Genomic DNA, 24,763 nt, shown 5'->3' with positions numbered 1-24,763 from the left:
TGCAACCTCACTGCGCAAATCCCCGTCTGAAAAAACGGAAAATCGTTTTAAATTAGGTATAATCAAAAAATTAAATTATAATGGAACTATGAATCAAAACTTTAACTTGAAATACACAATTCGGCAGACATCACACTCACCAGAGAGCAAATCATATCAGCTAAATGTAGACTACACTTTTCTTATTCTTGTTAAATCTCAACAAACCAAAGGCTGGCTGCTTCTGTGTTCGCCGAATGTAAGGTATAATCTTATACTTCTTCTTCAACATATAAGGGATAGGATATAATTTAAATCTTTACATTTGTGGCATCATATGCTTCATAAAACGCAGGTCAGCTGAGCCTGAACACATCAGAATAAATCTGTCGATAGTATGCTGAGAGTGAAGTCTACGCCCCAAACTACAAACCGGCTGTTCCTCTTCTGCTGCTTGTAGTAAATCTGCTGTTCCAGCGGGACAGAGAGAGAGAGAGAGAGAGAGAGAGAGAGAGAGAGAGAGCGAGAGAGAGAGAGAGCGGGACAGAGAGAGGAAGAGGAGGAGGAGAAGGAGGAGGGAGGGAAACACAACAGGAAAACCCAGGAAAGAAGAAGCTTGTTCTTGGGGAATCCTGTGTTTGACCAAAGCCATGTTTTTGGAGTAAAGAGTGCGGGGAAGCTGCGGGGAAGCTGCGGGACAGCCGGAGGACTGCGGTGTTAGCAGGACGTGAAGGTGAGCAATGAGGAGATCATGTAAGGGGGTTGCTTTAGCTGAATACAACTCCTTTCTTTGGTTGATTCTTGGGAGTGTCACAGACTGCGCGACTGTGGATACTAAAATACAGTTTAAAATCTATGTTGATCTTAAACATGACCTCGAGTCTGCAGGTGAGAGAAACACTGAACTAAATGAGGACTGAACAAACTCAAAACCGTGAAAAACATAAATGTGAGTTCAGCTGAAAGTGCATTGTTCAGTGTTTGGATTATAAGTCTGTAGCATGCATTGTTGTCCAGGAGGATTCATTCTTAAAAAGTTAAATCTGCTTTACTGGCATTAGATTTTAAGATGAAAGAAACTGCTTTAAAGAGTTTATAATGACATAATAACTGTCAACATACATTTCCCACATGGCCAGACTACACAACCACACTGTACTCTAAATGATACACGATTTAAATTCAAGAAAAAACAAACATAGATTCGCGAACACATAAGTACAAAATAAGATGATGAATGCACACTGATTGGTCAAAAATGACATGAGCAGAATTAGAGGGACTGTGGTGGTGACAGCAACATGACAGTCGGTGTGCGGTGCATGACCTGCTGACAGGGACAATCAGGTTTATGAATGCATGTGACCTTTTAAAGGAGCAGCACAGACTGCGGGGTTTATGCTGAGGTGTGTCTGCACCATCTTTACATCTATAGCTGACTGTGCTGTTGCTGCAGCACCAGGCAGTTCTGCTCTAGGAAGAACAAATCTGCACAGGGCAAGGTCCACTCGGTTACTTATGAGTTTTTAAGACAGTTTTATTATTGGTTAGTTTGCAGCATAGAGACGATTTCAACCATGAACTCATAGTTTTACTCCTGCAGGACATAGAGGATGCTACGGTTAAGTTGTGAATTGTGATGTTTAGTTTGGTGCAGGAGAAAAGCATCAACGTTTTCTACATTTAAAGGTCACATATTCTGTAAAACACACTTCACCATGTTCCTCTAACTCTAATATGTGTCTCTAGTCTGTCTACAAACCCCCCAATGATGAGAAAAGTCCATCCTCTCTGTCTTTCCCCTGCTCCACTTTTCAGAAAATGTGTGCTCAAACAGGCTGTTTGGAGATTTTCCCTTCATGACATCACAAAGGGCAGTAGCCCCTCCCCCAGGTGGGTGACACTCCTACAGCTAGGTGTTTGTTCTGCCTTCTCACCGTAAACAGTAGGACATGGAGCGAGAAAGCACCGACTACACCTGAGCCCTTCCAGAGAGGGGGTGTGGTCAGACACAGCACATTTACATATTTAAAGCTACAGACACAGAAACAGCCTGTTCTGAGCAGGGCTGAAATAGAGGGGTTTATAGACATGATCAAATACAGGATCAGAGTGGATTTAGAACAAGAAACTTCACATACATGTTTTGAGGAGCTCTGAGACTTATTTACACTGAAGAGGAGGAGGAGGATATGTGACCTTTAAGCAAAATGTTTTTACAGCCTCTTGTTATTTACCCATCAAATTATGAGATATACATTTGGTTCTTCATATATGCACAACGACAGGGAAGCTCATAGAGAGACCAAAATAGAAACTTCCTGGCAGGAACGATCCATTGGCTGTAATGTAGACGTAGCTGTTTGGTTTAAAAGTGAGGCTAAAGAGGAAGTATCTTAATCCTGCTTTGTGTGCCTTGGGGGCGGCGGTAGCTCAGTCTGTAGGGACTTGGGTTGGAATCCTGAAGGTCATGTCCTCATGACCTCATGACCTCAGGGTCTAATTTATTACAGCATGATGCTCATTTAGTAAAGTATGGATGTATGTCAGTATGGACCCACATTCTGATCCAAATATGTTTGTTCTTGGCTTCCAAAAATCTAAATAGGGGCAAGGCATGATCTGACTGACTGCACAGTCATTCAAAAATCATCAAGACAAAGACCTAATCTGGATCTTTGGCCTTGACCCTGCTTGTTGGTTCTACCTCCAGGGGCGTAGCAGTGGGGGGGAGTGGGACTGACTCCCCAGGGCTCCAACAGAGTAAGGGGCCCCTTAGGATTGTTTTCTCTATAAGTATTAACTATCATCATAAAGCTAAAACTGGATGAATAAATGAGCATTTTTAAGGCTTTCACACTTGAACAAAACTCCTGGAGTTCTCGTTCTGAGCGTCATGTGTGAACACAAACAGCTGAATGTTTCTCTCTCCAGCCTCCTCGTATTTCTTCTGCAGAAAGTCAGAGTGAGCTGACGTGAGAACACAGCAGGATATAATCAGGAGAATTCACCTGGAGCCAGTGGGAGGGGGTGGTGACCTTTATTCCCTGTGATCGCTGCACGACCATAGACTCTCTGGAATAAATCTGCTCACTTCTTCAAACGTGTCAAACCGGCTCAATAAGTGACCGCCTGATGTTTTTCTTCACTCGGCTTGATCCCAACGAGGGCAGAAAACACTTAGTATTCATCGGCGCTCGGTGAAAACATTATGCAAGAATGTGCATTCATGTTGTTTCCACGTTTGTCTCCGGACTTTTAACTGAATGCTGTCATGACTGTGGGAGTCACTAGATCACTTTCTGAAGACAATCCAGCGGCTGTTTCCCACAGCTCGGCTCGGCTCGCTCTGCCGCTGTCCTCTCGGCTGCAGCCCACGGTGTCTTCTTCAGAACGATATACAGACTCCTGAATTATTCATCTGCTTTGGTTTTTTAATTCAAACTCTGCACAAGAGGTTGTTCTTCTTCTCCTCCTTCATCTGAATATTTACATCCTCACACTGATAAATAACATGAGCCTCCTGAAAGCTGCAGGGTTCATGTGTGTGGTGGTGAGAACGGGTCCTGACCTCGCACAAGACACATTTGTACGTCTACTTCTCCTTTTTTCCTGTGAATCATCACAGGCGCTGTTGTCAAGTTTAAGCGGCTCGTCTTGCGGTTGAGTTTAACAGTTTGGGGAAAAGACACGTCTGGATTTGCTGTACAGGAATGTAACGCGTTGCTTCGGGCTGAATGCAGCAAACACAGCCGCTTGTCAACATGGATAAACACCACTCTCCTTCAGTGTACCTGTGAATCACTAGAGGTGAATGTGGGAGGGAAGTTCAGAAATCCTTAAATCCTCCTGGAACCTCTCATACCAGTTACTTTTAATCATAGGTAGGCCTGATGGTGTTTAAATGTGCTTTCTTATTTCCTGAGTTCACTGTCAGGTTATACTCTTTGTAATAACGTTATTTTCTTCTTCTTGTGCTTTATGGCAAAAGGGGTGCTTAAAATGCCAACATGTGACTTTGTTTCCCACCAATCAAACATCTGCCTGCTTGTTTGCTATCCTTCTGGACAATAAAAAAATCGACACGCTGTAGCTTTAAAGGTCCAATCAGTGAGATGTGTAGTGAGTGAAATGATCAGACATTAAGGAAACATGTTATGTTGAAGTGCTGGCTTCTCTGACAACAATGCAGCAGCCAGTATGTCCTCCTTCTAACTTTAGATTCTGCTCCTGAATGCTCTGGATTTATTTGGACCAGAGAAGGTAGGCGCTTTTAAGGCGACCCCCCCCACACGGCCGTTTTGGACGCCCCTCGGTTTGTCAGATATGAGAGCAGTTATCAGGTCAAACCAACAGGTGTTGCAGCGATGGAAGCGGGCAAGAGAAGTGGTTCAGATAGAAGTGATTGTACCCGACCTAAAAAGCCTCTGCATGTTTCTAATAAGCTCCACGAGCAGAAACGTGCTCAAACTAGGATCAATATTGGAGATGCTTTTGAAAAATGGAGAGAGGTTAGAACACAGAAAGGTTTACAGACCCATGCAGAGCTGGATAAACACTGAAGCTTCAGTGTCCACCACATGGTGACCTGGCTGAGCTTCAAGGGGGTGGGGGGGGGGGAATCTGTGTTGGTTTCCTCTGGCCTTCAGTTTGATCTGAAACTCATCAGATCATGTGTGCTGTGACGTTTGCTTCAGGATCTCGGCTCCCTCCCTCCCTGTGTTTGAAGTACAAAGCCGGTGCATTGTTGGTTTGTTAGTCAGTGTAGCGTGCAGTGACTGGAACGTGCTGTTTACTGTCAGAAGTCCTGAACGACAGCACTGACTCACACACAGATCAACGTGCGTCTCTTCTGTGTCTGACACAGTCTCAACAGCAAAGTTTGATTTCCGGTCGTGTCTGTTTAGGATGTCGAGGGCAGAAGAGTTTTTACTTTGATTTCATTCTGACTTTTGTTTCAATTTCAGTTTGTATCCGTTTGTTAGTGTCAGTTTGGTTTTTCTTATTCTTCTTGTTAGTTTTAGTTTTTGTTGGCTCTGTATCGTAAAAAGTTCAGACAAAGATATCAAGCAACTTCAGGATACGGTGGGTTTAGAGAGCAGGGGGAAGACCTGCAGCAAAGGGCCGAGGTCGGATTCGAACCCACGGCAGCTGCAGAGAGGACTTTGCTCTCATGCTCTCAACATGAGGGGACCGATTATTAAGTGCATTATTCCCCCCGTCAACAAGACGTGCTGCATGCTGGATGGAGGAGGCAGACCCAATCACAAGTCGTAAACCGTTCACAGATTCTGTAACTCAAATGATTTTGAAGTTTTTTTATTTCTGTAGTTTTCATGAACCCTGAAAACCTCGGTGAGTTTTGATGTTCGTCGTCTCTCTGTGTGATGAGTCTAATGATGTGATTTTTTTTATTTTCTTTTTTTAAGGTGCTGATGTGACCCCTGAGAAGGACCCACAATGACCTCTCCAAGTCCACTGCTCTGTCATCCTGTGGGTGAGTCATTCAGCCAAATCAAGCGCTTCTCAACTGGTGGGTTTCTACCCTAAAGAGGGTCAGGGAGCCAGGGTCAGCGGGTCGCCGAAGTGTGCCCGGGATGACAAACTGTTGCTGAAAGTGCTCTGAGAGCATGTTTGTTTTGTTCCACCTGGGGTCCAAACTGCACCGTCTTCCATTGAATGAACCCGAGTGGTTGAAAATGGAGACAGAAATCCAAATGTTCAGGGCTGAAGTGGACTCAGACTCAGACTCAGGGGATCTCCTCGTGTGGCTCCAGCCTGACTCATTAATCCCCTGCTGCTCTGATGAACGGGCCTACTACCCCACTTAGGTGCTTCATACTGTGTAAGGAGGAGCAAGCCTCTGCAGGCCATATGCTGCTCTGATAACCTCGACACAAATCAGGCTGTGGGACAGATCAGACTCCTTGTGATGGAGGGAAAGGGCTGCAGCTTTTAATCAATGCACTTTATCTATTTTAATCAAATGAATCCAGAAGAATCCATTTAGAGATGTGATGATTTGTTTACTCTGCACATCAGTCTTTAAAACCTGAAAGACAAATTAAAAACATGAAAGAGTCCCTAAAATCCGCCCCTCTCAGTCCGGATCCCTGAGGCTGGTTCTGGCTTTCCCCGGCAGGTAGCTCCTCCTCCTTTTTGGTGGCTCTGTTGTGTGTGTGTGTGTGTGCGTGTGTGTGTGTGTGTGTGTGTGTGTGTGTGTGTGTGTGTGTGTGTGTGTGTGTGTGTGTGTTTGTTGTGGTGGTGTCATTAGGATGGACAGGTGAAGGGTCAGTGCTTAAAAGCCATATGTTTAGAGTGTAATCTCTCTGACTAACAGCTCCTCCTCATTGTGTCTCCACGGGGACTAATCCTGTGTGTTCACGTCCTGCTGTTTCTCCTGCTGCTCGCTGCACCACCGGGTAATCTGTCAACAAGTTGTACGCACCCAAGAAGAAGGAAACCACCTGTTTGGTATCAAACCTGTTGTCCATATATTGTCACTTCTGGATCAGAAAACTAAGATGATACAAAGCTCAAAACAGCATCAAGTAGAGCTGGGAGGTATAACCTCAAATCAACATCACGATTAATTGAACATTTTACCTTGATGAACGATTATTTATTTTTTTGCCCTCATAGTTCCATTACATGGTCTCTACTGTACATAAGCTCAACTATTAAAGCTGGGATATGTTTTCCAGTGTTTCCCCTACCATTATATTAGGGGGGCGGCCCGCCCTCCCTGAAGGTCAAGTAAAAAAATAAAATAAAATAAATAAATATATATATATGTTTTTTTGGGGGGGGATTTTTGTGCCTTTATTGTAGAGATAGGATAGTGGATAGAGTCAGAAATCAGGGAAAGAAGTCATTTAAGGATACCTTTCCGATAGAAAAGGACAGCTGTCATTAAAAGTAACCCATGAACACCAAGATTCCTTCAAGTGTTTGTGTCGCCGTGTTGCCATGTCAGCATGTCGGCATGTCGGCTTGTCCCCACCCCCCCAACGCTGTAAACCTAGGGGAAACACTGTTTTCTAATGAAAGAGTGCATATCTGATTAACTCTTTTGTGGTTATTTATTGAATATTCCAAACTGAAATCAAAGCATCGCTTGAAATTAAAACGACACATTTTAGTTTGAAAGTAGAAATTAACTTTTCTAAAACAGTAGAAAATAAATAACTTGCATTTCTTGCAAACTGTTTTTCCGCATTGTTTACATTTGACTTTTTGTTCGGTGTCGTCTTCCCTAAAGACAAAATGTGTCCAAACGACGCGTCACATGACTCTGCCCTGAAAATAATCAAAATAATCCACAACTCTTCTACTTAATTCAGACAGTCTTTGACACTTTTGTCTTTAAACTAAAAGGCGGATGATGTTGCTCAGTCGCAGAACTTTGATCTTACATGGCCTGTAAAGTACCTGTCTGCAGTTTACAATTACCATGCTAATGTGTGTGAGTGTAAAGATATTCACTGTTTAAATTGTTATTGTGTTTAGCTTCGTTTGTGTTTGTGTGTGTGTGTGTGTGTGAGTGTGTGCGCCTTAGAGTTTGTGCCTGTGTGTGTGTCGGTGACTGTGTGTGTGTGTGTGTGTGTTCAGGTTCCCCTGGTTGTCCTCTGGTTCTGTCAGGCTGTGATACATTTTGCAGCTATAATCAGTTTTTCTCCTGGTGAATACGGGAGGTTTTTTTTATGTGTGTGTTGTTTGTTCAAACTCAAGGTGTGTGTGTGTGTGTGTGTGTGTGTGTGTGTGCTATCTGGGGGCATGGTGTGAGGAGGTGGAGCTCTGTCTCTACCTGTTGGGTCTCACACTGAGAGCAGTGTCTGGTCTCTTCTTGGAGTTAGCTCTTTTTTGTAGCGACCCAAGTCATGAGTCTGAACACCGTCAGGACTTTTCTCAGTGTAGTGATTTTTAAAGCGCTCAGGTGATCTGCCAATGTGTAGTCTCTGATTAGCGCCAAATATCTTTAAAATATTGTCTTCTCCTTCCAATATTTCACAGTTTTCTTTTTGTTGCCTGACAAATGTTGAACAGACAGAAAAAAACAAAATCCTGACGACTTGTTGGAGTTGATCCCTGTACCAGTTTGGGTCAGTGTGTGATGTAAACAGATTTCTGAATATTTGACCTTCTCCTCTCCTCAGCGTCTCTTCCAAACGGGACGTCACAAACGCAGGAAGATGACGACGATGAAGACGAGCAGGGGGAGAAGTTTGAGTTTGACGATGAGGACGACTTGGAGCCTCCACAGATGAGTTCTGTCTCTACAAAGAGCGACTCGACCACAGAAGGGTCGAAGGTGACGACGCAGGGCGTGAACGGAAAGAGCAACGAGCCCTCGCCGTACCCACAGCACTGCTCCGGTGAGAACGACATGTTTATAATCAGTGTGATTCATTTCAAATGAAGATTCATGTTCATGAAGATCAAAGAACTGTAATATTCTTTTTCTGTATTTCTCAGGTATGGAGGTCAGGGAGTCGCCCGAGGGGTAAGTCAGGATGAATTTTTCTTTAACATAATATTAAAAAAAATGTTAAGTCAGAACTTCTATTTTGTCACATAACTCTAAGGCGTTACACAGGAGAAAATCCCTCTGCTCACAGCTGAAGTCCTGACATCTTCAGGACTTCAATAAAGATATGTTTATTTATGTCTGTACAGGCAAGTTAATACACCTACAATACAAGTAAAAAATGTTCTACAGGTGTTTATTTTACAATGTAGTGTAGATGAAGAAACAGCATTTTTCAAGATTCAGTTGCTCTCTTCAACCTGACCACTAGATGGCACTTTAATCATTTCTTTAAATGTTTCTGTGAACTAAGAAGAAGAGAAAGGTCAACTGGACTCATAGCTGGAAAGATGATTGAACTTCTGCTGCAGAGAGATAATCTGAGACACATTAGAGACACATTTCATAACAACAAAACATCGATTAGAAGAAGGTATCCGTTATTAATCCCGAGAAGGGAAATTCAGTTTTACACTCTGTTGTTGAAGCATGCTACACACACACACACACACACACACACACACACACACACACAGGCAGAAATACACACACATGCACAAACAGGATCCTGAGGACATGCACTGATGGAGAGATGTCAGAGTGAGGTACAGAGGGCACTCCTGGGATGGTGGGAGCCGTGCTCAGGGGCACCTCGGCAGTGCTCAGGGACTCCACTCTGGGACAGAAATCATATGAAGTATTTTAGTATCATGAGCAGTAACTCTGATGTAGAGGGTTTGAAACAGTCTGAAGACTTTGACATGGTACTATATTTTAAGAATCCCTTTTCAGCGCTTCACTTCAAACCTCGAAGTGAATCGAATCCTCAGACATCCAAAGATTCCCAGCCCTAGTTGTACTCCTTCCACTCTAGTTTGCCACAGTAGAGGCCAAAACAGCATCTTGCATAGGGTCCCGATTGTAACCGTTCTCTCAGAGTAACGTCTGACTTCAATCCCCTGGATTGTTGTTGCCTCATTAAAAGGAGAATGTTGAGTTTTATGGTGGAAGATTTAACCACAAACATTAATGCATAGGACAGGGTTTAATCAAACTCTGTATTCAAGAAGTTTAAAACACGTTGTACGGTCCTAATCCATGAAAAGAGGTCACACTCTGACCTCTAAATGTGACCTCCTGTAACCCTCAGCCTCGGTGTTTCATGAAGAATCGTGTATCCTCAAACTGCTTATTGACAAATAAAATATGTATTCTTTTTTTTAATGCTTTTTTTATTGAAGAAAAAAGAGAAAGAAAAGAAAATACAAAAAAAAAACCATTGGACATAAAAAAATTTGACAACAAGCATTTCCTATTCTTTTCTCTTTTCTTTTTTTTCCCCCACCCTCATGCTGCCAATACAAAGTCTAAATGTAAGGTAGTAACTGTACAGGGAATGATAGTACTATTTAATACATAATACATACAAAACAAAGCAAAAGATAATGATAATAAATAAAGAGGAAAAAAAAACCTAAAATAAAATATGTATTCTTTGGAGTCACTGTGGAGATATGAAATAGATAAATGTTCAAAATGCTCTGACTGACCTTCAGATTAATTTCTGTGTTGCAGTCGTTCCACCTCCTCTGACCTGGGAGTGACGGGAGACTCTGAGAGTTTCTGGACGGGGAGCTGTATCTATGAAGGTAAGACATGAGAGGAGCAGCGGTGTGAGATGTGACAGTGTCGTTGAAGCAGAGCTGTTTGTTTTTTGTGATCATGTGCTCACCGGAGCGAGGATGTTTTTTTTTTTGTTGTGTTTTTGGTTGTTTTGCACTCGGACAGCACAAGTGACACATCGGGCCAAGGAGTGGCTCTGTGTGGTGTCGGAGCTCACGCTGCGGATGAACAAAGGTACTTCATGTGTAGCTGGTAGCAAAGGTGACATGGTATGTTTGAGTGAGGTGAACGCTCACTGTCGAGTAGGAATAGATCCCAAAGTCTGGTAGATATTTCCCAAATGGTGAATGAAGCCGGTTTTAGTAATGGCTTTTCCTGTGTTCCTGGGGTCACATAGCAAAAGAACAAAAGTAGAAGCTTCAAAATGAGCCATAGCCCTACACCTTTAAGATCCTGTATTCTCCTCATGTTCACCCTTCATGATGTCAGACTGTGAAACCTATAGAGCATAACTTCCTTATTAATCTGATACTGATGTCAGTAAAAACCCTCATTTCAGCCTCTTCCTGAAACGGTTTGTTTCAGCTGCTGTCTCTTTAAGCCCCCCTCCCCACTTGCCCACTCTCTTCTGATTGGCCGTCTCTCTGGAAGCCTTCAGTGAGTGCAGAACGATGCAGGGCTGCCAGGGGAGAGCTGGTTTTCACAGCTTAGGTCGAGGCTTGAAGCCGTTTGGTAAAAATTCTTTCATATCGATGAACAAACGCGTGATTTGCAGATCAAGCCGTTTAGCGCCCTCTGCAGACTCATCCTGGGATCACTCCGACATACGTTTACCTCATGATCTGACACTTTGCCCACGTTTAGTTTGAGCATCCAGCATGGTAACACTATATGTGAGTTTGAAAACGGGGATCAGCAGTAGAGGTCAACTTAAATAAAAAGTTTTTCATTCAGCTGTGAGTGAGACAACAAATTGAGCCATGAGAGTCCACTTTGAGAAAAGCCAGGAGTGTCACATCAGTGGGCTGTAAGCGGTTGATTTTCGCGTTTTAAAACCAGGCAGCATTTATTGCACATCTGACCAAGTGATAAACTTTTGCTAAGACTATCAAATCATTGAGTATTGTGTAGTTTAAGAAGGATTTAGAAGCGGTGTGCACAGGACCCAGGAAACAGAGATACTCCATGTGTTCGAGCTAGCTGTTAGCTTTCAGAATAGCTAGCTTCCCTCTGCTCCCTTTAAGATACATAAGAGCTCAACTCCATCTGTCTGTGGTTGTACATGTCGTACTTTCAGTGTGTTTGTGTATCATGGCCGTCTTTACAGGTCACCGTTTATGTTTAAGATTCCTGCATCATGAATTCAAAAGAGTAATCTCCCCGAAGGCAGTGAAGCTTTTTTTATAAAAGAAGTCCTCATGCAGAGGGTCAAACTTCCTGTACGGGAATTTAATGCTCTGCTCAAAAACAACAACAACAACAACAACAACAACAACAACAACAACAACACTCGGATTGTGGCTCTGTGAATGAAATTTAATTTCCTCTGCTTTGTTTTTGCAAGAAAAAGGGTACACACATATTTGCATCATGACACAGGACTCCCCTTACAAACAAGAACAGCAGCGTATTTCAAATAGCATTCCTTCACAAAATCTCGTAAACCAGAACATATTCTAAATGCAAGTTTCACAAAGCCGGACTAAACAACAACTACAACAACAACAACACCAGGGAACATCAGTCTTATTGATCACTAATGAGCTGTACAGATTTAGGCATCAGTGCATATTAACCCGAGTTAAATCAAGGTTGTTCTGTATAGAAATATTCTGTAAGGCTTTTTTTTAGAATGGGTGTGTATGTGACTTCCTGTGCTTCTGCAGCCAGCCTCTAGTGGACACTCGAGGAACTGCAGGATTTTGCACTTCAGCATCGGCTTCATTTTTCAACATATACACAACAAAAGGAAAAAATCAAGTGCATTAAAATGAAGACATGAAGGTCATCTAAAATAGGAAACAATGATGATTAACTTAGAGATAAAATCTTTTTTTATAAAGAATGTTTTAAGCTTTAAGAGATTTAAAGGTTGAGACAGAGTTAGCGAACCGGATTTCAGCAGGAAGGTTGTTCCAGAGTTTTGGAGCTCGGCCTGCAGAAGCCTGACTTTGTCTCTTGTGTGTTTTTCTGTTATTCCATTTTTTACCCTGAATTTTATCTCAACGTTATACTGCAAATCTGCAATCCTACAATTAATTTATTAGACATTGTTATCCAAAGTGACGAACATCAGAGAGTAAGAACAACAAAAGCGAGGATCTAGAGAGGAGGAAACAATGTCAGCTTTAAGTCAGATCGGACACACAGGTGCTGACAGGAAGTGACCAGAGGCAGAGCACCACATCGACAGCTGTTCTTGAGAAATCTCATCATTTTTTTTCTCTATTGAAATTGAAATATAATCAGTTATAAACTCTATAGCAGCAGCATTATCTGGTACACTAAATGGGTCAATCTTAAGGAGCATTTCTGCATCGCTCTCACTTTGCATCACCAGTATTTTTCTGTTTCCTGCAGCGGGGACCTTTAACATCGATGCGCTGTGTAATAATGTTTTGCAGGAAAGGATCCTTTAATGCCTGAAGGCGGTCAGGACGAGTCCAGCAGCGCAGTAAACGGGTGCAGCCTACATCAGGACCCCGCTGAGGACGAGGAGTCCTCTTCAGTCCGTCCTCAGACTGAACCTCACCCTGCAGCCGTAGAAGGACTGAAAAACACGAGCACGGTGACCCCCTGCAGCCCAGACGCCGTGTTCAGAGACCCCGAGGTGGTTTATGATGACGTGCCTGCAGAGGGCCTGCAGCACCCGATGGAAGGCGAGTATTTTTATCTATATCGATCAAAATCATTAACATCATAATAAGAAGTAGATGTAGCCTCCTTTCCTTCTGAGTGAAGCTGATGTGGAGGTGCTTAAACCTGCATTAAGTTAAATGGCCAGCAGGGGGCGTCCAACAACTTCTGTTTCTGTAAAGTCTAAAAGAAAACAAGTAAACATTTCAAGTTTTATGGTCTCAAGCTCTGGTTTGAAGTCTTCTTCAAACAACATGTCTTGTTTAGTTTTTGATAAAGGTCGGATATTCAACTGGATGTATGAAGGAGCGTCATGCGACTGCCGATCTCACAGTCGATACTCAGGGATCATTCCATTACAGCTATGTGGGGGTGTTCAATGTCTAACAGTTTTACCCAAAACATAAATGTATAAATATCAACTTATTCATACTTTTAATGCAGTTCTGAACACAACTCGTACATTCAATCTTATTGTGTAGTAAAATAGACGTCAAGTAAACTAAATACAAGAAAAACAAACTATACCCAATCCCCCCCCCCCCCCCCCCCCGTGACATCATGGCGCATAGTCTGCTCTAACAAGCTGGCTCAAGCACAAGATCTTTGTCTGCCCTTGGCCACATTTAAATAATGCAGGACTAAACTAATAACAAATCAAACTAATTGTGTAAACTGTGTGTTTGAGTGTGATGTTACCCCTGTGTACATTTATTGCTCAGCCCTTTTGTAGAAGAAGAAGCACATGTAGTAAACTGTTTAGGAGACAGTTTGTTTTGTTTACCTGTTGTTCTCTTCTTTGTGTAGATGTCGACGATATCTACGAGGACATCCAGAGACCTGATCACCACCGCGGCTCCAACGGCTGGAGCTCCAGTGAGTTTGAGAGTTACGATGAGATGTCTGACAGTGACAGTGTTTCTCCAACCGCACAAAGCAGCGGCGGCAGCAAGGTAACGTACTCGGAGATTATACACGCCATCACTGGTGTTATGCAGACAGATGTTCTCGTCCTCTTTTAGAAACTGTGAAGGAATGAACAACAAAATAAATGCTGTGATATTACATCCTTTAACAAACACTCTGACCTCATGCATAAAAATAACACGGCCCCGTGGCACTTCATCCTACATGACCTCTAACTCACAGCCAGATGAACGTTTAGAGCGAGCGGTTTCAGCTGGGTCTGAGAGAATAAAAAATACATAAATGTAGATCATAGAAAAACATCGTCTGTGTGCAGTCATGTTTAGAAGAGCTGCAGTTGAAGAGGTTTGCATCATCACAACAGATGTGACATGTTTGTCCACATGAAGGACGCCTGCTCATCAAACTGCTTTCACTTCCACTTTTTCCCTCTTCCTTTCCTTTTTCTATTCATACCAGAATTTACTTCCCGGCAGCCATTTCCGTTTCCTTCTGTTGTTCCTGACTTCTTTAAAAAACATCTTATATTTCAGAATTTTTTTGAGTTAGTTAAAGGTGTAATGGCACGTGTCCTTTCGTGGCGCGGCCATTACAGACATGTTTATTGTTGCCGTGGAAACACAGACCGCTGCATGAGGAAACGTGAGCTGCTACGGAAAGCTGCCGTCCTGTTGCTGTGTGAGCTGCTGTGATAGAAACCTCATGTAGATTATACTCAGATACATTAACTCGTCTGTAAACATATTCTCTTCCTCAGGTCGGTTTCACCCGGTCGTCATGACTACGGTCAACTCAGAGTTTGTTTTCACCTTGGGGTAGCAGAGAGAACTTCCATGATGACATCTTTTGTTATTGTTTTGATTTAAAGCCCCCTGGTGGCTGAATCTACATACTGTGTGTTTAAGTTCACCCTTTTTTTTTTTAAACCCTTAGGTTATAGAAATAAAAAATGACTGAAGCTTGGGATACTAAGGCAACAGGGGATGTTTAATGTAGATCAAGCATGTATCTGCAGATTGAAGCTTTTATTACATATCAACCATCAATTCTCTTCCTGGTGGAATCAAAGCAGGGCGAGACATTTAGCTCACTTTATGTGCAGAGACTCAAGTCGTCTCAAGTGCTGACCTTGACCCTTGACCCTTTGCTCCATCTTAACCCTGATATAACCTAGCATTGACAGAAGTAAGGATGTCAAGATTTTGGAGCGCAGCATGTTTTAAAAACAATACAATCTCTTTATTTTGGGGGTTTTGTGCCTTTACTGTAGAGACAGGACAGTGGACAGAGTCGGAAATCAGGGAGAGAGAGAGAGAGGGGGGGGGGGGGGGGGTGGGGGAATGACGTCGGGAAAGGAGCCACCATGGGTTGCATTCGAGGGTCACCCACTTGGAGGACTATAGCCTCCATACATGGGGCTCGCACACTAACCACTGCGCCACCAGCGCCCCAATCTCTGTTATTTAATCATCAATTGTATCTCAAAGTACTGCAGCTTCCCTGCTTTGATATTTTTGAAGCTCTTGCTCTCTCTTGATGGTTTCTCAAAGTCTCCTAACTAAAGTGTAACATGTTGTTCTGCTTTCTCCTAAAGATGGCAGCAGCAAGCCTAGATTGCAACCCTTTTAAATATTCAGTCACTCTGCAGAGAAACTGCAGAGAGGGTTAAAACTCTTCAAGGGTTCGACTCCCCTTGGCATTTGACTCGAGGCGGCTCCTACATGAGGCTTGAAGCAAAACAGCAAGAAAGCACATAAACATGAAGTCTGTGTCAAAACTAAGAATCAAAAGTCAAAAGTTCAGGTGGCGAGGGATGATCCCTGGGGTGCCTCATGGTGAAAAGGAGAGAGTATGCATGCTCTGCAGTGTCCTTAAACACAGGGGAGCCGGGTGTGATCCAGTGTGCAGACGACCCTGGCCTTCAGATGGCCTGGGAACAACACAGGATCAGTATTTAAACACAGCCATGAAGAAGGAAAACATCAGCCCTGTTGGTGCAGATTTAAGACGGCTGCAGCGATGTGCCCTTATTTTGCGTTTAGGTAATGAAAGTTACGACTAAAAATTCCCACCAACCTGTGTGCACGACCTTTAAAAAGTACATGACGGTTTCACCCAAAGCTCTGCTTCTGTGGGGAATAACCACACACACTTTATAGTTGATGCAGTTACAGTGTGAAAGAAACCTGGTGTGATGAAAAGAGGAAGTGATTTGTGGTGTTAGTGTCTCGCCCTGTCAGCACTTCTGTCTTCTACTTCTGTCACTCCGCTGCTGGACTTTCCCCGGCTCTGCTCGAGTGTCTTTTGAAAATAAAACAGTGTTGTTTGAGTTAGCTTTCTGCCTTCATGATGTGAAGTTAATCTGGAGATGTAAAATGCAGAGTGTGTCTCTTACTATCTGGGATATGGTGGATATTTTTGAGTGAGTTTTTAAGGCTTTTGAAGGAGGATTCATTTGAGAGTCACTGATATGTGAGGTAGGTGTGTTTTTATCTCTCTACTGATGAAGGTCAACCGCTGCTCAGTGAAGGCTCCTGATCAGCTACCAGAACTTCTTAAGATGGCTAAATACATTTAAAACGATTCAGGAGAGGACGTTGTTTTTTTGGAGTTAATTGCTGAAAGGCGTTTGAATCTTGTCTTCTGTCCCCCTGCTCCGTCTCTGGTGTTGGACCTTCAGCTGCCTGTAGACGTGTTGAGGCTGAAGGAGCGCTGTGCCGTCACCAGGAAGGAGCTGGCTGTGCGTCTCAGTACTCCTCATGTTGCCAACATCAAACAGAGCTGTGACACTAAGGTTTGTTTTTTTATAACTTTTCATGTAATTCACCATTTTTGTCTCCGAGGGAGGAAGTGGGCATTCACGGTGGTGCAGTGGTCAGCGCTGTTGCCTCACAGCGAGCAGGTTCCCTGTCTGACAGGAGCCTCTCTGTGTGGAGTTTGAATGTTCTCCCCATGCATGTGTGTTCTCCGGCTTCCTCCCACAGTCCAAAGACATGCTTGTTAGGTTAACTGCTGACTCTCTGAATGTGAGTGTGGCTGGTTGTCTGTCTCTATATGTCAACGCTGTGATTGGCTGGCAAACAGTTCAGGTTGTAACCCCGCCTCTCGCTTAATGACAGCTGGGTGATCCAGCCGCCCCGCGACCCCAATGGACCCCGATCAGTAAAAGCAGCATAGATAACAGAATGATTGAGGGAGGAAGGGCGGCTCCCTTTGCAGGCAGATTTTAGTTTTGGTAAAAGTGTAAAAGAAGATTTTTAGATTTTTAAATGTTTAATGTTCCGTATTAAAATATTTTTGTATCGTCTGTGGTTAAACGTCTGCTATATTTTTGTTTTCCAGGTGCAGCAGTTGATGAAAGCAGCGAGGAACGGTACCAAGGACGGTTTGGAAAAGACAAAGTTAGCCATGATTCGCAAAGTGTCGTTCCTGCAGAGAAAGGACTCCACAGGTTGGAAGACATCACATTCATGTACTTGCTCATACCTCTGTCTATAAAGCCTATATAGATATATATTTATTTCCTGTTTATTGCATATAGTTCTGTTCACATCTGTTAGACGGATCACTGTCCACTTATATCTCTACTCTTTTTCATCTATTTTTTCTTTTAACTTGATATTTTTGGTTTAATGTTTAGTCTACCTGTACTGTCTTTAATTTACTGCTCTGTGTGCCCCGGGGTCAAATAAAGTTTTTTTAATTTGAATTTGAATTGTGACCTTTAGCCCCGAGGAGGCGGCATTTTATTCTCGTGCATACATTGCAGACTTTTATAACCAGTCCTGAAATATGAAATAAACCGACATTTAAACCACCCCAGCCCTGGTATATAAACATTCAAATAATGATTTATAACCCCCAAAAAACGAACGAGCAATGAGTTGAATATGAACAAATGGAGTACAAATCTTATTTTTTTCATGCCAGACAGCTGCTGTTGTCCTTTAAAAGTCTCAAACAAACTGAACAGATTATTTTTGTGTTTCTGTTTCAGTGTTAATAAAGTTTTGTGTGTTTGTGTTTTTTTTTTTTTCAGCTGATGGTAAGGATGATGCAGGTTACATGGACGTGTCTGTGTGCGAGTTTAAACATCCTCCACCTCAGCTCAGCCCCATGCCAGAGGGACTCAGCAGTCAGCAGGTAACTGTGTGTGTGTGTGTGTGTGTGTGTGTGTGTGTGTGTGTGTGTGTGTGTGTGTGTGTGTGTGTGTGTGTGTGTGTGTCAGTTTACTCTGGAAGTTTTTCTGGAAACACTGAAACCCTCTGAAAGCGTGCACAAAAAACTGTGACCGTTTGTCCTGTTTTTCTTTGACGCTCTCACTTCTTTAAGCTTCATTGAACAGTACAGAAAGTGGTTTCATTGAGTCAGTGTTCTGTTCAAATCTCCAACGTGTGTTCAATCCAGTTTGATGTGACTGAGTGGGTCTCCTGCAGGTCGTCAGACGTCTCATCCTCAGCTCCATCGTGCAGAGTGAGAGCAGCTACCTGGACTCCCTGAAGAGAATCCTCCAGGTGAGTCACATCTCTCCTCTCAGCTAACTAATCTTTGTAACATGAGAAGCTGAGAGCAGAGGGTTTGAAACATCTTGACTTTTAATCAGTGACGTCCTCGCTGTCCTTTTGATATCCAATCACCTGGCGGCAGCTTTCTTCTGTTTTTACGAGACAGTGTGATTGCATTTGAAGAATTTGCATTCCTGTCGGTGTATTGACTTGTTGTTTGATGTGTTGATACTGTCGGGTGGTGTCTGTATGTAAAAAGGAAGAATGAGCCTGACTGTCCGGAGAGAACTACAGTAATGTCCTCTCTCTGTGCTGCATGTAGTGAAAAAGGTTTTTGACTCATAACACCAAGTTTGTACTTCTTCAGAGAACAAGCAATTCTCCTATTTTTGGAAGATATTTCTCTCACGAGTCTCCGGCTGCGTGTGGCTGGTTGTCTGTCTCTATATGTCAGCTCTGTGATTGACAGGTGACCAGTCCAGGGTGTAACCCTGCCTCTTGTCCAATCACAGCTGGGTTCAGCTCCAGCCTCCCAAAAACCCTGAACGGGTAAAAGCGGTAAAGATAATGGATGGATGGAATTCTTTTTGCTCACAAATCAGGCTCAGGATTTGATTAAACTGTATGAAACATATTTCACTTCTCAACTTAAAAAATAGCAACAACAAACAGAGCGAGGAGACGCTTCGTCTGCATGTTACCCTGGTGACAGATTTAAGAAAAAGACAAACAGCTGATCCATCTGTGTCCTCCAGGAGTACCAGAAGCCGATGATGGAGCCTCAGAACTGGATCCTGAGCCCCAAGAAGGTCCGTCAGATCTTCTACCGTCTGCAGGAGATCCATCAGTGCCACTCCATGTTCCAGATCGCACTGGCGTCCCGCGTGGCCGAGTGGGATCACAGCGAGAAGATCGGAGACCTGTTTGTCGCCTCGGTCGGATACTCCCTTAGACCTCTCCTTTCCTTCTCTACCTTGATTCCTCCTGCACAGTTATTCTAGCTCCTCTTAAAACCTTTAGTGTGTGGAAACATCAAACAGAGTCCTGATGTCACTCTGCTTCCTCCACAGTTCTCAAAGTCCATGGTGCTGAACGTGTACAGCGACTACATCAACAACTTCACCAACGCCATGGCTCTGATCAAGAAGGCCTGCATGTCTAAACCTGCTTTCCTCGACTTTCTCAAGGTGCTCACATTTCGTTTCTTAACCGTTAACATTTAGAAGTCCAGAGTCTGAGATCACTACTGTCCTCCCAGTTCTTACTCTTCTTACTGAGATGTAGAAAGTAGAGACAAGAAAACATATTTATATTTTCATTTCATTGTACAGTATTCCCCTTTGTTATTTTCTTGTATTATGTATTTGCTTTAATACAGTGTATAGCTTCTGTACAGTTTATTTTAATTTACTTAGCTGTTACTACAACTTATTTATTTTATTTGTACTTTTCTACTCTTTTTTTTCTTATAATTCTATTCTATTTTCTACATAATTTAAACTTTTTTGTAGAAGCTGACTCAGGGAGAAACACACAAAAATTCCAATGTACCTGTACTGTCCTGTACCTGTGCAAATGGCAATAAACATCTATTCTATTCTATTTTGAATTGTTGCACGCTGTTTGTGCATGCACGTTGTCTCTGACAGAACTACATCTACTTCTTCTGATGCTTTGATTGCACACTAGCTGTACTGAGTAACCCATCGTGAGGCATCGTGATATCAAGTCAAATCATTGACAGGATAATTGAATCCAATCAGGAGACCAGTGAAGATGCAGAGCGCTTGTTTTAAGTCCCCTTACATACTTTCTAGAATCCATTTTTTATAGACTTGCTTTTATGTGATTTCTATCCCTTCCCTTTATTAATTTTATTGATTTTAACCTTTTAATCTTTCTCTTCTTTAAATGTTTTAGCCTTTAACTGTATCCCTTACTGTATTCATTTTACTGCTCTTAGTCTTTTTTAAATTCCTACTCCTTTTATCGTTTAACTCTTCAGCTCTCTGTTGCTTTATTCATTTAACCAATGTCCCGTTTATCCCTTCTTTTTATCTTCATTCTGTGTTTACAGCCTGTGATGTGATGTCGTCCCACTCTCCCTCAATTTAAATTTTGTTCTCTCCTGATTGATTTTAAACTCATTTTCCTTCATTGTATTGAACTGCCTCTCCATACCTGCCTGTTGACTCCATATTATTCCTGTTATTTGCATTTTTACAATTTTGCCCTCTCTGTTGATCTCTGTTCTGTTGTCATGTTGCTGTATTTGCTCTGCACAGCACTTTGTAAACATTTGTTTTTAAAGGTGCTATAAAAATAAAGATATTATTATTATTATTATTATTATTTTTTATTTTTTTGCGTTCACATACTAGAGGAAACTGATAACTTGTACTTTTCATGTGATTTCCAGAAGAAGCAGGCGACCAGTCCAGACAGAATCACCCTGTACGGTCTGATGGTCAAACCCATCCAACGCTTCCCTCAGTTCATCCTGCTGCTGCAGGTGAGTCACACACACACACACACACACACACACACACACACACACACACACACACACACACACACGTCAGCGCTGCGTGGCTTCATCACAGGAGGTCGTGTGATCAGTATTTTAAAATCTGCTTCTTTCCAGTGGAAACAACTTTGATTAGAGGTTTTCAGGATCTTCAAAATAACCACACCAGCCAGGCCCTCTCTGCCCCTCCTTACCTCCCCCCCCCCCCCTCCGTCACATCCAGGTGCTTCAACAGTCTTTGTTGTTGTTGTTGTTGTTGTTGATCAGGACATGTTGAAGAACACTCCTAAGTCGCACACCGACCGGCTCCCCCTGCAGCTCGCGCTCACCGAGCTCGAGACGCTCGCAGAGAAACTGAACGAACAGAAACGTCTGGCTGACCAGGAGGCGGAGATCCAGCAGTTAGCTCACAGCGTCGGGGACAGAAACCTCAACAAGGTGACGCCCACGTTACTTTACAACACACACTCATGGTTTGTTACACATCCTGATTAACACGGACGCTTTTTCTGTTTGCTTTGTCCTCTTGGAGTTGCTCAGGTTTACTCACTCAGATCCTCAGGGGGTCTGCCTCTGGTGTCCAAGAATATTTGCTATTTTAAAAACAATTATTTTGATTCCTTGTGGTGGCATAAGAGCGTTGGAAAGCCTATCAACGCGTTTAAAATCCAAATTCATTGACAGTAAGAATGCTCCGATTATTGTCACCAATTTTGGAGCAGCAGTGCCTCACATTTTAAAAACAGGCTTTTCAGAGGCTCGAAGCGATCTCCTGTAAGCACTGAACTTCTCTTCTTGTGTTTGCAGCTGCTGAACTCGGAGCAGAGGCAGCTGATCCAGTGCGAGCTACTGACTGAAATCGTGTACGGGGACAAAGGTCAAGTCCTCAAGTCCAAGGAGAGGAAGGTGTTCCTCCTCAACGACACGCTGATCTGTGCCAACGTCAACCTGAAGTAAGAAACCTGCTCGAGCCTGAAGCTGGAGTACAGCTCAGATGAATGTTTGTTTTTTTGGTTCTTCATTGTCAAAGAACTTCAAACCTTTAAATGTCAGCATTCTTAAACATTTACAATATTTCTTATATGATAATTAGCTGCTTCTCAGATCGTTGTATGAAGTTAAAGGTGGAGTCAGTAGCATTTATGTTGCAGCTTTTAAACACAACATTCAAACGGGGCCCCTCCTCCTGGGCTCATCACTCCCAGAAGCTCCGCCCCCTGCAGGACGCAGTGTGTATGTTTACTGCTTGTAGCTACACTGCAAGCTAACGCACGCTAGCACAAACTAACCGCCGGTGTTTGTCACCCGCCTGTCCAACAGGAAGTAGACCAACTCCACGTCCTCGGGTAAAAGACAACACAAGGGTCACCCTCGTTTTAGAACGAGCTTTATCCACTTGGTGTTTCTCCTCACTTTGATTATATTTTCTCTTCTTTGCTGCTACGTCCACATCCGTCATATTCACCGGTTTGAATGGCGTCCAATCACTGTACTGTATCCACTCCTAAACTCACCTGCTGCGCTCTCATTGGCTGGAGGAAACACACCAGCTCCGCCCAGAAACGTCCCAAGTCAACCAGAACAAAGCAGAACAGTAAAATCCAGTCAGAGGACAAAGTCTCTGCAGACACAGTCACCACCTCACATGTATGGAGGCCCAGAAGAGACGATGGAGCAGCTTCACTTTAGGAGAAGTTTGGATTTTACTTTTTTCAGAAAAGAGTTTCTGACTCTGCCTTTAAATTAAATGCATGCTCAAGCTAACTCCCCACAGAGTCTGGAAGGAGATTATTTCTACATTACCAGGTTTCCCATGTTTACTAAAATCATCAGATATGATTGCAATCTCTGCAGTTCATGTGATATAAAAACTAAAAGAGATGGAGCAACCAATGCAGCTTAAATGTTAAAACCCCTCAATTCAAGGGATTGAATTTGCTCGCAAAATTTGTGGGCGTAGATTTCAAGGATTATATCATCAGTAAGCTGTCTGTGGTCCATTTCAACCGGCTGACCCAGACACATATAAACTGCACTTTTAACCTAGGAAGAAAAAAAACACACTGCTTAGAAAATATAACCATTTGAAAAGTCTGAAACACAGATACATTTCCACTAAGAGAAGCGGGAACCTGCAAACTTTCATCTTAAAAAAGTGAAGTGAAGATCCCTGTAAGCTCCCCCCCTTTATCTTCATCATGTTACTGCCTTGTTACTTATCTGTAGAATATGTTTGTCCACCAGGGGTCCCCCCGACATCAGCAGCCTGGTCCCTGTGGGTCCTAAGTACACGGTGAAGTGGTGCGCCCCCTTGCTGCAGACTCAGGTGGTGGAGGTGGGACAGGACAGTCTGCAGAACAGAGAGGGGGTCATCACAGTCAGGAGGCACAACTCCACCTCCAGCACCTTGGGTATGTCTCCAAGTCAGCGTCATCGACTCAACACAAAACACCACATGACATTACACTGAGGAGACCGAGCATCTACAACGTTTATCCAGCAACTTAACCAGGAATTTATAAAGTTAACCATGAATTTATAAAGTTAACCATGAATTTATAAAGTTCTTCTACGGCATCACTCAGATTTCTTAGTGTGCCTTATTTTCATTATTTTATTAAACATTATCTCACAGTTTTTCTCTGAAAGCATCTCTGAAAACATGCTGCTTGATGATGTCATCATCCCTGCTGAAAGTCCTCTTTTTGATACTTTATTTTTTTTTCCTCTAACCTTTATTCAACCTTGAAACTCCCGATTGAAATCTCCTTTCAGGGACACTTGACCAGACACTTGAAGTTAAAAAACAAAACAAAACGTAAACTTAAAGCAAACAAGCAGAAGTGTAAAACCACTTCAAAATAAAACGATGACCTCTGATTACATGGTTATGCTGTACAGGATCAAATAAACAAATATGTTTATTCTCTGTAGCTCAGTGGGTAATACCACTGCTAGAGTGATCTGAGGGTACAGGGTTTGATTCCCGAGACTAATGAGGCGCCTCACTTACAACGGAAAAGAGTACCTGAGTGTGTAGTGAGTTGTTTAAAAGTAAAACTTTCATATCATATGGCGGGATAAAGCACGCTAGCATAAGCTAACCGCCTGTGTGTGTCAACTGGTTCGTCTCTCAAACGGACAGTCGGGGGTTCAATCCCCAGCTGCTGCTGCTTCGTCAGCGGTGTATGAATGTGTATGAATGGATGAGTTAATACTGATGGACTCTTTACTCAGCAGCCTCTACCATCAGTGTGTGAATGTGTAGGTGTGACCTGCGGTGTGAAAGAGCTTTGAGTAGTCAGAAAACTAGAAAAGAAATATACAAGCTCAAGTCCATTTACATTTTACATCAAGCCTTGTCCAGGTCACCCCTCCAATAAAGAGATTCAAATCTCAAGATCTCAAATGTAAAATAAAGGTTATGAAACAAATCTTAACTCGGCGCGCCAATCGGATTAATGACTAGATAAAAGACGATGACTTTTGTGCCACTTTGATGCTAATTTGGTGGTAAATGAAGCGTCATTGCAGCTCCCTTTGTGTTTCAGGTAAAGTGTTCCTGGGTCCTCCTCGGCTGTACCAGGACCTGGAGGAGCTGCAGCACGACCTGGGCGTGGTGGAGGAGGTGTCGGTGCTGGTCAGCACGCTGCATGGAACCTACCAGGTGACAGACTGTTTCCTGTTTCAATCAGTCATGTGTTAAATGAACTGATTGTCATTTTCACACCTGAAATGTTTAACAAAGGATCAAAGAAACGGAGCTAAGACAGTCTAACTCGTTGGTCCTTTCCGTCTCCTGTGTCAGAATCTGAACAC

The 24,763-nt window shown here is 43.0% G+C and overlaps 1 protein-coding gene across 1 annotated transcript in view; it reads left to right on the top strand.

Moving 5' to 3' along the window:
- Positions 1-552: 552 nt before the first annotated feature.
- The window catches only part of LOC132989401 (rho guanine nucleotide exchange factor 10-like protein), a 36,979-nt gene continuing 12,768 nt past the window's right edge, over positions 553-24,763 (top strand). The window contains exons 1-19 of the mRNA XM_061057012.1: positions 553-712; positions 5,409-5,476; positions 8,136-8,354; positions 8,455-8,482; positions 10,082-10,155; positions 12,754-13,008; positions 13,793-13,938; positions 16,593-16,706; positions 17,255-17,363; positions 17,952-18,055; positions 18,349-18,426; positions 19,173-19,352; positions 19,488-19,604; positions 20,837-20,929; positions 21,212-21,382; positions 21,752-21,897; positions 23,189-23,355; positions 24,496-24,611; positions 24,753-24,763. The exon at positions 24,753-24,763 is cut by the window's right edge and continues 117 nt beyond it. Of these exons, the coding sequence (XP_060912995.1) occupies positions 5,440-5,476; positions 8,136-8,354; positions 8,455-8,482; positions 10,082-10,155; positions 12,754-13,008; positions 13,793-13,938; positions 16,593-16,706; positions 17,255-17,363; positions 17,952-18,055; positions 18,349-18,426; positions 19,173-19,352; positions 19,488-19,604; positions 20,837-20,929; positions 21,212-21,382; positions 21,752-21,897; positions 23,189-23,355; positions 24,496-24,611; positions 24,753-24,763 (2,165 nt within the window). The 5' untranslated portion in view covers positions 553-712; positions 5,409-5,439. The remainder of the gene's footprint in view (positions 713-5,408; positions 5,477-8,135; positions 8,355-8,454; positions 8,483-10,081; positions 10,156-12,753; positions 13,009-13,792; positions 13,939-16,592; positions 16,707-17,254; positions 17,364-17,951; positions 18,056-18,348; positions 18,427-19,172; positions 19,353-19,487; positions 19,605-20,836; positions 20,930-21,211; positions 21,383-21,751; positions 21,898-23,188; positions 23,356-24,495; positions 24,612-24,752) is intronic.

Source organism: Labrus mixtus, chromosome 15, assembly GCF_963584025.1.
Source record: "Labrus mixtus chromosome 15, fLabMix1.1, whole genome shotgun sequence".
NCBI lineage: Eukaryota > Metazoa > Chordata > Actinopteri > Labriformes > Labridae > Labrus > Labrus mixtus.
Note: the sequence above shows the minus strand (reverse complement) of the source record. Positions and strands in the feature narration are given on the sequence as shown.